Genomic DNA, 14,313 nt, shown 5'->3' on the forward strand with positions numbered 1-14,313 from the left:
CGTCCTACATATGCTCCCCCTCTCCCTTTCCTCCTTAAAGTCTCAAAGTCTTGGTCACTTCGGAGCCCAGCTGTTGTCTCTCCTCCTGATCCAGAGCACTGGACAGGGCTTTGATGGCTTGACGTTGGGCCTGGCTCTGGAATCCCATGTTCTTAAGGAGACTGGTAGTTGACCTGCCCTCGAGGCCTCTGCAGCCCACCTCCACAGGGAGAACTGTGGCCTTCCAGCCCCGTTGATATTAGTGATTTTTTTATAGTTACATTTTGAAATGAAAGCCAAGTTGTCATACGGTTTGTTTACAGTAGAAAGTCCATCCATCCATCCATCTTCTTCCGCTTATCCGAGGTCGGGTCGCGGGGGCAGCAGCCTAAGCAGGGAAGCCCAGACTTCCCTCTCCCCAGCCACTTCGTCCAGCTCCTCCCGGGGGATCCCGAGGCGTTCCCAGGCCAGCCGGGAGACATAGTCTTCCCAACGTGTCCTGGGTCTTCCTCGTGGCCTCCTACCGGTCGGACGTGCCCTAAACACCTCCTTAGGGAGGCGCTCGGGTGGCATCCTGACCAGATGCCCGAACCACCTCATCTGGCTCCTCTCGATGCGGAGGAGCAGCGGCTTTACTTTGAGCTCCTCCCGGATGACAGAGCTTCTCACCCTATCTCTAAGGGAGAGCCCCGCCACCCGGCGGAGGAAACTCATTTCGGCCGCTTGTACCCGTGATCTTGTCCTTTCGGTCATAACCCAAAGCTCTTGACCATAGGTGAGGATGGGAACGTAGATCGACCGGTAAATTGAGAGCTTTGCCTTCCGGCTCAGCTCCTTCTTCACCACAACGGATCGATACAGCATCCGCATTACTGAAGACGCCGCACCGATCCGCCTGTCGATCTCATGATCCACTCTTCCCTCACTCGTGAACTCCTCTCTGAGCTGCCACCTTAACGTGGTAGAGGAGTTTGCGTGTCCCAATGATCCTAGGAGCTATGTTGTCCGGGGGCTTCCATGCCCCCTGGTAGGGTCTCCCAAGACAAACAGGTCCTAGGTGAGGGATCAGACAAAGAGCAGCTCGAAGACTTCTATGGAAATGCAAGAACCGAGACTCAGATTTCCCTCGCCCGGACGCGGGTCACCGGGGCCCCCCCTCCGGAGCCAGGCCCGGAGTTGGGGCATGATGGCGAGCGCCTGGTGGCCGGGCCTGTCCCCATGGGGCCCGGCCGGGCACAGCCCGAAGAGGCAACGTGGGTCCCCCCTCCAATGGGCTCACCACCCATAGCAGGGGCCATAGAGGTCGGGTGCAATGTGAGCTGGGCGGTAGCCGAAGGCAGGGCACTTGGCGGTCCGATCCTCGGCTACAGAAGCTAGCTCTTGGGACGTGGAACGTCACAGTAGAAAGTGCAATACAATATGTTTTAATTAACAGTAAATACCGTATTTTTCGGAGTATAAGTCGCTCCGGAGTATAAATCGCACCGGCCGAAAATGCATAATAAATAAAGAAAAAAACATATATAAGTCGCACTGGCGTATAAGTCGCATTTTTGGGGGAAATTTATTTGATAAAAGCCAACACCAAGAATAGACATTTGAAAGGCCATTTAAAATAAATAAAGAATAGTGAACAACAGGCTGAATAAGTGTACGTTATATGACGCATAAATAACCAACTGAGAACGTGCCTGGTATGTTAACGTAACATATTATGGTAAGAGTCATTCAAATAACTATAACATATAGAACATGCTATACGTTTACCAAACAATCTGTCACTCCTAATCGCTAAATCCCATGAAATCTTATACGTCTAGTCTCGTATGTGAATGAACTAAATAATATTATTTGATATTTTACGGTAATGTGTCAATAATTTCACACATAAGTCGCTCCTGAGTATAAGTCGCACCCCCGGCCAAACTATGAAAAAAACTGCGACTTATAGTCCGAAAAATACGGTAATCATCATTTTAATATTAATGAAAACAATTGGCCCTAGTGTGTGGATGTGAGTGTGAATGTTGTCTGTCTATCTGTGTTGGCCCTGCGATGAGGTGGCGACTTGTCCAGGGTGTACACCGCCTTCCGCCCGATTGTAGCTGAGATAGGCTCCAGCGCCCCCCGCGACCCCAAAGGGAATAAGCGGTAGAAAATGGATGGATGGATGGATTTTGGTCATAATTATGCAGCCCTAGTTAAAACAATGTTTTTATTACTGTTCTCGATCATATCATATGTATTTTTTGTCAAGAACAAGCCTGTTCAGTGACACGAGTGAAATGTGAACGCAAACCAATGCATTGGTTTTGAACTGAGACTATCATGGCAATTTGAAATGCTATAATAATTTCAAAAATACAAAAAAAGAAATAAATGTATTAACTCCTGGACAAAGTCATATGGCAAACTATATACAGTACAGGCCAAAAGTTTGGACACACCTTCTCATTGAATGCATTTTCTTTATTTTCATGACTATTTACATTGTAGATTGTCACTGAAGGCATCACAACTATGAATAGGGACGGCGTGGCGCAGTGGGAGAGTGGCCGTGCGCAACCCGAGGGTCCCTGGTTCAATCCCCACCTAGTACCAACCTCGTCATGTCCGTTGTGTCCTGAGCAAGACACTTCACCCTTGCTCCTGATGGCTGCTGGTTAGCGCCTTGCATGGCAGCTCCCGCCATCAGTGTGTGAATGTGTGTGTGAATGGGTAAATGTGGAAGTAGTGTCAAAGCGCTTTGAGTACCTTGAAGGTAGAAAAGCGCTATACAAGTACAACCCGTTTATCATTTATCATAATGAACACATGTGGGTTATGTATTTAACAAAAAAAGGTGAAATACCGGTAAGCAAAAACATGTTTTATATTCTAGTTTCTTCAAAATAGCCACCCTTTGCTCTGATTACTGCTTTGCACACTCTTGGCATTCTCTCAATGAGCTTCAAGAGGTAGTCACCTGAAATGGTTTTCACTTCACATGTGTCATAGTTTTGATGCCTTCAGTGACAATCTACAATGTAAATAGTCATGAAAATAAATAAAATGCACTGAAATGAGAAGGTGTGTTCAAACTTTTGGCCTTTACTGTATGTCCAACACTTTATTCTTAAATTAATGAACTTTAAACTTGTGATGCTTGTCTTTTAATAGTCATTTCCAAGATGTAAAAATCTAATTGAGTGGGATTCCTGCCACCACCTCCGACTCAATACCGCATTCATCACTTCCACGCTTGATCTTGAAAAAACCTTTTAGAAGAAAAACAAACATGATTTCAGACCCCGATGTCATTACACAAACACCTATTTTAATTTGATAATCCTTACATACCTTTGTCTCCCCAGTCACCGTTCCAGGAGTTGGCTGCCAACCAGTAAGGTGCCCCGTTCTCCTGCCCCCAGCCGAGGAGCTTGATGGCATGACCCCCCAGCATCTCCCCTGTCACATGCTGGTACACACCTACAACATACAGTACAGCAGGGGTGCTCACACTTTTTCTGCAGGCGAGCTACTTTTCAATTGATCAAGTCGTGGGGATCTACCTCATTCATATATATAATTTATATTTACTTATTTATGAAATATATGTTTTTGTTAACAAGTTAGAGGTGTTTAATGATAATGCAAGCATGTTTAACACATATAGTTAATATTGTTAATAAATTAAAGGTGTTTAATGATAATACAAGTATGTTTAATACATATAGTTAATATTGTTAACAAGTAAAGGGTGTTTAAAGATAATGAAAGCATGTTTAACTCATATAGTTAATATTGTTAAAAAATTAAAGGTGTTTAATGATAATACAAGCATGTTAAATACATATAGTTAATATTGTTAACAAGTTAAAGGTGTTTAATGATAATACAAGCATGTTTAACACATAGTTAATATTGTTAAAAAATTAAAGGTGTTTAATGATAATACAAGAATGTTTAATACATATAGTTAATATTGTTAACAAGTTAAAGGTGTTTAAAGATAATACAAGCATGTTTAACACATATAGTTAATATTGTTAATAAGTTAAAGGTGTTTAAAGATAATACAAGCATGTTTAACACATATAGATTCCTTTCTTTCATGAAGACAAGAATATAAGTTGGTGTATTACCTGATTCTGATGACTTGCATTGATTGTAATCAGTCAGTGGTGCTGATAAGGTCCGCATTTTCGAATGGAGGAGAAAAAAAGTCCTCCTTTCTGTCCAATACCACATGAAAGTGGTTGGTTTTTGGCATCTTATTTGTCCAGCTTCCGTACTCCTTTGTATACACTTTATAAGAAATACATTGTCGGCAAACTCCGTAGCTTACTGGCTTGTGCACGCCAGCTTTCTGAGACTCCTATTTTGTTAAATAAATGATAAATGGGTTGTACTTGTATAGCGCTTTTCTACCTTCAAGGTACTCAAAGCGCTTTGACACTACTTCCACATTTACCCATTCACACACACATTCACACACTGATGGCGGGAGCTGCCATGCAAGGCGCTAACCAGCAGCCATCAGGAGCAAGGGTGAAGTGTCTTGCTCAGGACACAACGGGCATGACGAGGTTGGTACTAGGTGGGGATTGAACCAGGGACCCTCGGGTTGCGCACGGCCACTCTCCCACTGCGCCACGCCGTCCTTGTTAGCGCAACTGTGCAACTGTGCAGTCGGTCTTTGGAGTTTTGACGACAGGTACGGCGCCAGAGTCTGTTGAAATAAAGTGTTTCTCGCCTTCCAGTCGGTAATTTTAATGAGCTGGCAGCAGCCAGTGTCATCTCAGAAGACCCTCGGGTGCCGTGAATGTCAATCAAGTGACGAAAATGACGTCATTGTGAAGATTTATGATCGCTCATTTTTAGGACTATTTTTTTAATGCCTGGCTGGTGATCGACTGACACACCCTCCGAGATCGACCGGTAGCTCGCGATCGACGTAATGAGCACCCCTGCAGTACAGTGACAAACTTGAATGTGCATAACGGTGAGTGTTTTCCCTGCATGCATGGCAAGGTTTTTTGCCACTTGTTACTAGGCAGGACAGGGCGATTTGACAGAAAAGCAGGGCTGCCTCGCCCTAGACACAGTACACGCGGTGTCTTGTTATGCGTGGAGAATATCAATTGATGAATTAAATGGCGCTTCTTATGAAATCTGTACCACAAGTGTATTACTCATTCCTTCCTGCTCTGTCACTGATGAGAATATCATGGCAGATTTCCCCTTGTAGTCCCAGTTGGCCCTTGTGGAGCATCACTAGTAGCAGTCTTGGAATGCAGAAAGTACTGAGTTATAATTCTGTGCGAAGTTAGTAAGGTTAATAAATTATGTTAATTATGTTTTTAATGATGTTAAAATTTGCATCAAATTATATTCAAGTTTAATTAAAGAAGTATGAAAATATTTCCAAACAAACAAAAAAAAGTGTGATTTTTTTTTTTTTAATGGGAAGTGGGGGCACACCAAATAAAATTCTGCTTTGGGCCCCAATTTAGCTTGGTGCGGCCTGCAAAAAAGAATATAAATGACTCCAAAAATTTGAGATTATGAACCCAATTTATTTTTCCGCACTAATTAAATTTCTAACTCAGCCACTCTTTATTGAATTACCAATTACCATGAATTGATTAACGTGGACCCTGACTTAAACAAGTTGAAAAACGTATTCGGGTGTTACCTTTTAGTGGTCAATTGTACAGAATATGTACTGTACTGTGCAATCTACTAATAAAAGTCTCAATCAATCAATCAATCAATCAATCAATATGAACTACAGCAGGCCTGGGCAATTATTTTTACTCGGGGGGTCAAATTTAGAGAAAAAAATGTGTCTGGGGCCGGTATATCTGATTTTTAGGAACACTAATGCAAAGCCTCACAATAAGGTCTGATTGAATGCTAAAGACCGCCTTAGAAAAAGGGAATAGAATTTTAAATTTTTTTACTGAATGAGACACCCAGAATGTACATGAAAATAAAGAATGTGGGATTTACAATATTAACTATGAACGATAAAACACTGAATATTGACAACATATGAACGTCACACCCCCTCTCCATCGACATATTTTACAATCAAGCGAAACGCAACAAAAATGCAACAAACACAGCGAAATATGAACGTGAAGGGTAAAAAATAAACCCACCTACAATTTGATGTATCTGATACATCACTAAGCTCTAGAACTTTGTTGTAAAAATCTCCTTCGCATCTGACCCTGACACCCACATTTCAGGCTGGGCCACTCTGGAAACACTCTGTGCAAACGCTCCCCACCCACACTGCTTGGTGCCTCGTCTGAGCTGCTGAGACTTAGATTACCATAGTAACTAATTAGATTACCATAGTAACTAATTAGATTACCATAGTAACTAGTATATCATGCAAAAGCGCAGATTCTAACTATTTAAATACTTTGTATAGTTCAAGACTTAAGGTCATTTGACTGCACATCATAATGGCAGCTATAGTTTCCATCTTAAAGATCTAAAAAAATGATTTGGGAATGTCGGGCGGGCCAGATTGAAAAGCTTAACGGGCCTTAATTTGCCCAGGTCTGAACTACAGCAAGGTTTTTTTCACCACAGTGCTATCTGCTGCATGTTGTAGGGAATTGCGCCACACTAAAACACCACTCAAGTCAAATTGTTGTTAATTTCCTATGGCTGCATTTAGAAGACATGAGTATATTGTATTATTTAAACCGTACAAAACTCACCAGTCTTGTACTGAAGAAAATCTGCATAAACACTGAAAGCAGCCTCCACAGGTCCATTCTTGTAAATCTCCGTCATTATCTGCTTCTGGTCGGAAGAGATGCTATACGCTCGTCTTCCTGTGGTGGAAGATGTGGACAACACAAGGAATCATTTATGACGGAGAATATTATTTTCTGTTTTGTAGTTAACCTCCGTACCAAAGTGCTTGTCCTTTGGGTAAGAAAGCGAGTAGCCGTCAATGCACTGCTCCACACATTTGGGAGTCTCCTGTTCGCCCTGACATGGAGGACGCGTTCCGTTGACGTGATGCTCACACGGGGCCAGGGAATACGGACGGCAGCCTGCATGTGTTTGCCATGAAGTCAGGAGAAAACTGAGTCCGACCTTCCTCGGGTTTGAGATGAACTTACCCGCTTTGGAATCGTATAGGCCCCCGGTCACGAGGCCCTTCTGGACCCAGAAGTCCCAAGCAGCAGAGGGAAAGCCACCAAAACACCTGCAACCACACCAACAAGTCACTACCAAATAAATGCTGTGCCTCAATTAATAACCGGGTGCTGCTTCAACACCTTTTTCATCCTCTCTAAAACAATAACATAATTAAACATGACTGTAGAGCACAGGTGTCAAACTCAAGACCTGGGGGCCAGATCTGGCCCGCGACATCATTTTATCTGGCCCGCAAACACCTGGAAATGATATTCGTCAACAAAGTACTTAATATTTTCTTAATTCATTTTTTCATTCTGACAGGAAAAATATATATACTGCTTGAAATTGCATACCTTTTAAACTTTATTGGGTATCCATTATTGCAACAAATATTACAGTACATTATCATGCGTTCCAAAAACTTTTTGTCCAAATAAAAATAAATACCTAAATATCTGCTTGACTTGTGATTTTACAGCAAACTACCCATCAAATGAATAATAATGACATTACATTTTACGGTGTTCTTTACAGCATATAACTGTAAATTGACAAAAACTAAACATTTTTTGCATTAAAATTCTGTTGACTGAGCTGCCATATTTTTACTGTAAAATCTTGTGTTTAACAGTGTTTCACTGTAAATGAAACAATTATACATTTGTTTTTATGGTAGAAAAACTGGCAGCTAAGTTTCCAGAATAAAAAAAGAACTAGTGTTATTCCATTAACAAAACCTTTTGTAAAAAGCAATGTAAATTTAACACAAAAAATTCTGGCAACTAAGCCGCCAGCTTTTTCCGTAAAACCCCCAAAAAACAGTGGTACTGTTTTTCCATTTACCGTAAAATGTTGTAAAAAAATTTAAAAACGCTATACTTTTTTGTACAGATTTGTAAATGTAAAGTTTTTACTGTAAAATCGACAGTCTACTTAAAACAATTTATATAATTAATAATGAAATTCAGAGGCAAATTCATACATTATTCACTGTTACAAGCGGCCCTCTGATGGCAGCCATAACTGCCATGTGGCCCTCAATGAAACCGAGTTTGACATCCCTGCTGTAGAGCAATGGTGGCTTGGAATTCACGTCCTTAATGTTTGATCAAAGTGAAGAATTCAGTAATTTTTTGTAAATATTTAAGACTTTATCTCTTTACATAAAAAATAATGTATATTCTTTTCTTTTTGGTCTATTTCTTGGTTTCTAACTGGATTGCGTGCAAATGATTTGTACCTTTTTTTGTAAACAATATTGTATTTTTATGGCAATTGCGTGATCCTAAATTAGCATAACAATTGGAGCTGTTGTTTTTATTTTGAATAGTGATATTTGTCATGAATGAATTTGTTTGCTATGTTCCTGTGTTTTGTGTCACCTGCTGTCCTGATGCTCCTATTGTAGTTCTATACTTCCTGTTGGATTTCTTGTTTTGCTGCACCTTCACTTTCTGTTTTGTTTCTTGCCAGTGGGCTTGTTTCCTATTAGTTAAATCTAGCCTACAATGTTAGTTTTCTGTGCACTTCCATGCTGCACTACAATCATTTTGACTTGCGTTGTTTTTTTCCCCTACTAAAAATGTATTTTACCTGCACTTTGCCTTTCTTACTCTGGTCCAGACCGGAAAACCTGTTCTGTTTCCTGCCAGCGGGCTTGTTTTCTATTAGTGTGAAATGAATTATATTTATAAAGAGCTTTTCTCTAGTGACTCACAACGGCAGTGACTAGGATGGCAGAAGCGGGGATCGAACCTGCAACCCTCAAGTTGCTGGCAGGGCCGCTCTACCAACCGAACTATACTGCCCCATTAGTTAATCTAGCCTAAAATGTTAGTTTGTTGTGCACTTCCATGCTGCACTATAATCATTTTGACTTGCGTTGTTTTTTTTTTCCCTACTAAAAAAGTATTTTACCTGCACTTTGTCTTTCTTACTTTGGTCCAGACCAGAAAACCTGTTCTGTTTCCTGCCAGCGGGCTTGTTTTCTATTAGTTAATCTAGCCAAAATGTTAGTTTTCTGTGCACTTCCATGCTGCACTACTATCATTTTGACTTGCGTTGTTTTTTTTCCCTACTAAAAAAGTATTTTTCCTGCACTTTGCCTTTCTTACTCTGGTCCAGACCAGAAAACCTGTTCTGTTTCCTGCCAGCGGGCTTGCTTTCTATTAGTTGATCTAGCCTAAAATGTTAGTTTTCTGTGCACTTCCATGCTGCACTATAATCATTTTGACTTGTGTTGTTTTTTTTCCCTACTAAAAAGGTATTTTACCTGTACATTGCCTTTCTTACTCTGGTCCAGACCAGAAAACCTGTTGTTTCCTGCCAGCGGGCTTGTTTTCTATTAGTTAATCGAGCCTAAAATGTTAGTTTTCTGTGCACTTCCATGCTGCACTACAATCATTTTGACTTGCGTAGTCCCCCCCCTACTAAACAGGTCTTTTACCTTCACTTTGCCTTTCTTACTCTGGTCCAGACCAGAAAACCTGTTCTGTCTCCTGCCAGAGGGCTTGTTTTCTATTAGTTAATCTAGCCTAAAATGTTAGTGTGGAGGGGGCGTGGTCTGCGGGCCTGCTGCGAGCGGGGTGTGTAAGGACCGGCCTCGAAGACAGCGGCAGGTGAGTAGATTGCCAAGATGGGACTTGTTATCTAATCACCTGTTGCCCTTATTAGCAGCAGCCGGAACGAGACACGTGGTTGGAGTTGGGAGTTGGAGCACAGCGAGACACATGCAGGAGAGCGGAGCGAGACACACACACAGAGCCAGGAAGCAGAGACACGCCGGACTGAAAAGCCCTAGAATATATATTGCTGAAAAGCAGCCAAGACTTGTGTGTGGCAATAAAATACTTTGTTCAAACCTGACCACTGATCTGTCGGCACCAGGAGAACCCACCACAGAGAGAGACCGCCACAGTTAGTTTTCTGTGCACTTCCATGCTGCACTATAATAATTTTGACTTACGGTGTTTTTTTCCCTACTAAAAAGGTCTTTTACCTTCACTTTGCCTTTCTTACTTGGGTCCAGACCAGAAAATATGTTCTGTTTCCTGACAGCAGGCTTGTTTTCTATTAGTTCATCTAGCCTAAAATGTTAGTTTTCTGTGCACTTTCATGCTGCACTATAATCATTTTGACTTGTGTTGTTTTTTTTCCCTTCAGAAAAAGTATTTTACCGCACTTTGCCTTTCTTACTCTGGTCTAGACCATAAAATATGTTCTGTTTCCTGACAGCAGGCTTGTTTTATTAGTTAATCTAGCCTAAAATGTTAGTTTTCTGTGCACTTTCATGCTGCACTATAATCATTTTGACTTGTGTTGTTTTTTTTCCCTTCAGAAAAAGTATTTTACCTGCACTTTGCCTTTCTTACTCTGGTCCAGACCATAAAATATGTTCTGTTTCCTGACAGCAGGCTTGTTGTATTAGTTAATCTAGCCTAAAATGTTAGTTTTCTGTGCACTTCCATGATGCACTACAATCATTTTGACTTGCGTTGTTTTTTTCCCTACTAAAAAGGTCTTTTTCCTGCACTTAGCCTTTCTTACTCTGGTCCAGACCAGAAAACCTGTTCTGTTTCCTGCCAGCGGGCTTGTTTTCTATTAGTTGATCTAGCCTAAAATGTTAGTTTTCTGTGCACTTCCATGCTGCACTATAATCATTTTGACTTGTGTTGTTTTTTTTCCCTACTAAAAAGGTATTTTACCTGTACATTGCCTTTCTTACTCTGGTCCAGACCAGAAAACCTGTTGTTTCCTGCCAGCGGGCTTGTTTTCTATTAGTTAATCGAGCCTAAAATGTTAGTTTTCTGTGCACTTCCATGCTGCACTACAATCATTTTGACTTGCGTAGTCCCCCCCCTACTAAACAGGTCTTTTACCTTCACTTTGCCTTTCTTACTCTGGTCCAGACCAGAAAACCTGTTCTGTCTCCTGCCAGAGGGCTTGTTTTCTATTAGTTAATCTAGCCTAAAATGTTAGTGTGGAGGGGGCGTGGTCTGCGGGCCTGCTGCGAGCGGGGTGTGTAAGGACAGGCCTCGAAGACAGCGGCAGGTGAGTAGATTGCCAAGATGGGACTTGTTATCTAATCACCTGTTGCCCTTATTAGCAGCAGCCGGAACGAGACACGTGGTTGGAGTTGGGAGTTGGAGCACAGCGAGACACATGCAGGAGAGCGGAGCGAGACACACACACAGAGCCAGGAAGCAGAGACACGCCGGACTGAAAAGCCCTAGAATATATATTGCTGAAAAGCAGCCAAGACTTGTGTGTGGCAATAAAATACTTTGTTCAAACCTGACCACTGATCTGTCGGCACCAGGAGAACCCACCACAGAGAGAGACCGCCACAGTTAGTTTTCTGTGCACTTCCATGCTGCACTATAATAATTTTGACTTACGGTGTTTTTTTCCCTACTAAAAAGGTCTTTTACCTTCACTTTGCCTTTCTTACTTGGGTCCAGACCAGAAAATATGTTCTGTTTCCTGACAGCAGGCTTGTTTTCTATTAGTTCATCTAGCCTAAAATGTTAGTTTTCTGTGCACTTTCATGCTGCACTATAATCATTTTGACTTGTGTTGTTTTTTTTTCCCTTCAAAAAAAGTATTTTACCGCACTTTGCCTTTCTTACTCTGGTCTAGACCATAAAATATGTTCTGTTTCCTGACAGCAGGCTTGTTGTATTAGTTAATCTAGCCTAAAATGTTAGTTTTCTGTGCACTTCCATGATGCACTACAATCATTTTGACTTGCGTTGTTTTTTTCCCTACTAAAAAGGTCTTTTTCCTGCACTTAGCCTTTCTTACTCTGGTCCAGACCAGAAAACCTGTTCTGTTTCCTGCCAGCGGGCTTGTTTTCTATTAGTTGATCTAGCCTAAAATGTTAGTTTTCTGTGCACTTCCATGCTGCACTATAATCATTTTGACTTGTGTTGTTTTTTTTCCCTACTAAAAAGGTATTTTACCTGCACATTGCCTTTCTTACCCTGGTCCAGACCGGAAAACCTCTTGTTTCCTGCCAGCGGGCTTGTTTTCTATTAGTTAATCGAGCCTAAAATGTTAGTTTTCTGTGCACTTCCATGCTGCACTACAATAATTTTGACTCGCGTAGTTTCCCCCCCCTACTAAACAGGTCTTTTACCTTCACTTTGCCTTTCTTAGTTTGGTCCAGACCAGAAAACCTGTTCTGTTTCCTGCCAGAGGGCTTGTTTTCTATTAGTTAATCTAGCCTAAAATGTTAGTGTGGAGGGGGGCGTGGTCTGCGGGCCTGCTGCGGAGCGGGGTGTGTAAGGACCGGCCTCGAAGACAGCGGCAGGTGAGTAAATTGCCCAGCTGGGACTTGTTATCTAATCACCTGTCGCCCTTATTAGCAGCAGCCGGAACGAGACACGTGGTTGGAGTTGGGAGTTGGAGCACAGCAAGACACATGCAGGAGAGCGGAAAACCTAACAGCATCAAAACATTGTGAAAATGTAACCCCAGGAAGAATAGCGGCTGCTGTTGCAGAAATTAAACAGCTGAGGCTCATTAGTGCCCCCTGAATCTTAACTTTTGATCTTATGAAGACATTTGGCTCAACTGTAGTCTGGGACAGAGGTGTTTGGACTCTTTGCTGCAGAGATATCACTCTCGGGTCCAACAAGAACAAACTCTCTGCCCTCTAACACACTCCATGCCTTTAAAACGTCTTTCCGTTGCTCCATTTGTCCTTCTTGTGGGTGACCCCATACCTAAGTCCACTTTGTGGATCTGGATCTACCTGTATCTCACTCACCCCATCCCGCATTCATCACAACAGGACAGAAGGTCTTCCGCTGAGATCTCCACGGAGATTTCCCCACTGCTATGGATGCATAATCTGTCAGATATGGCCTCAGCTGCCCCAAAGGCCTGTTCCAAACAAAAACATGGACGCTCCAAATATTTGATCTATTCAGAAAAGTAGGGTTTTTAGTACGGTTTCTCTTTTACCCAGCAGGACCCGCAAGAGCCCTGGTCCCGGATCTGCTTGACAGTAGCACACTTAGGCCACTGCTGGCGTGCATCAAAGCTGTCTGGAAGTTTTATGCCTTCAGTATCGTGAACTCTGAGCCAGAGAGAGAGAGAGAGAGGACAATCATGGAGCTTTGCAGATAAGAAGCACCTGCTGACAGTCAGCTGAGCAGGTCATATGATTCACAACATACACACACACACACACACACACACACATGGTCATAAATGTTTCCTTTTTTTAATCAGCATACATTTGTGGGGCTTTGGCTGCATTCAGGATGGTGCCACACAGCCCCTTCACGTAGTTGATATCAACCTTGTGAAAGTTCTGCCCTGCCTGCAGCAAACAAAGGGAGATTAGATGTATCGTACAGCGGAAGTAATCTCTCGAATGTCCTCACCTTCCAGGTGGAGTTGGCCTTGTTGATAGTGTTTATCATCTCCTGGGAGAGAGGTGAAAGGTCAGCCCAGGTGACGGACACGGCGACAAAGAAGAGGGCAAGTGAACGCATCCTGCAATAACATCGACATGTACAGGGAGCATCATCAACATTCATGGATTATAGTCAAATCCCAACATTAGGTACACCATGAGAGGGATTTTCAACCTGACTCCATGTGTTGGTAATTGTTGTTAATATAAATGTGTACTGTGTACAGTCAATATTGATTTGTATCACTTGATCCACAAATCATTTATACATATTTCAAATAATATACAGTACAGGCCCAAAGTTTGGACACCGTCTCATTTCAATGCGTTTTCTTTATTTCCATGACTACTAAACAGGATGAAAGACATGTTAAAAACAGCTCTTTTTTTTTTGTTTTTTGTTTTTTGTTTGTTTGTTTGTTTTCTCAGTGTACATGAATGAAGGTGTGTGTTGCTGGACCCGACTTGGACATTATCTGGACTGGACCTGGTTTAAAAAAACAAAAAAAACAACCTTTAAACAAAGCTAATTTCATTTACAGCCAGGTCTGGTGAAGATAAGGTCCTTTCTTTCTTTTTTTATTTATTTTGTTTTTATTTTTTTTATAGATAGGATAAATAAATATTTTCTTGGATAAAGAGGAAAGTAAACAATATAAAAATAATTACATAAGGGAGAAAAGGGAAAGAAAAAATAGTAATTAAATGAAAATGTTAGTGGACCAGCAGCACAAACAATCAAGTGTGCTTCAGGGACT

At 41.8% G+C, this 14,313-nt stretch overlaps 1 protein-coding gene across 1 annotated transcript in view; it reads right to left on the bottom strand.

The window, feature by feature from the left end:
* The window catches only part of LOC133576396 (uncharacterized), a 52,916-nt gene extending 39,267 nt beyond the window's left edge, over positions 1-13,649 (bottom strand). The window contains exons 1-10 of the mRNA XM_072912207.1: positions 13,524-13,649; positions 13,374-13,459; positions 13,099-13,213; positions 12,902-13,017; positions 7,110-7,195; positions 6,897-7,040; positions 6,699-6,815; positions 3,319-3,447; positions 3,169-3,236; positions 59-220 (exon numbers count right to left, since the gene is read on the bottom strand). Of these exons, the coding sequence (XP_072768308.1) occupies positions 59-220; positions 3,169-3,236; positions 3,319-3,447; positions 6,699-6,815; positions 6,897-7,040; positions 7,110-7,195; positions 12,902-13,017; positions 13,099-13,213; positions 13,374-13,459; positions 13,524-13,634 (1,134 nt within the window). The 5' untranslated portion in view covers positions 13,635-13,649. The remainder of the gene's footprint in view (positions 1-58; positions 221-3,168; positions 3,237-3,318; positions 3,448-6,698; positions 6,816-6,896; positions 7,041-7,109; positions 7,196-12,901; positions 13,018-13,098; positions 13,214-13,373; positions 13,460-13,523) is intronic.
* Between the last annotated feature and the right edge of the window lie 664 nt (positions 13,650-14,313).

This window comes from Nerophis lumbriciformis, linkage group LG34, assembly GCF_033978685.3.
Source record: "Nerophis lumbriciformis linkage group LG34, RoL_Nlum_v2.1, whole genome shotgun sequence".
Classification (NCBI taxonomy): Eukaryota; Metazoa; Chordata; class Actinopteri; order Syngnathiformes; family Syngnathidae; genus Nerophis; species Nerophis lumbriciformis.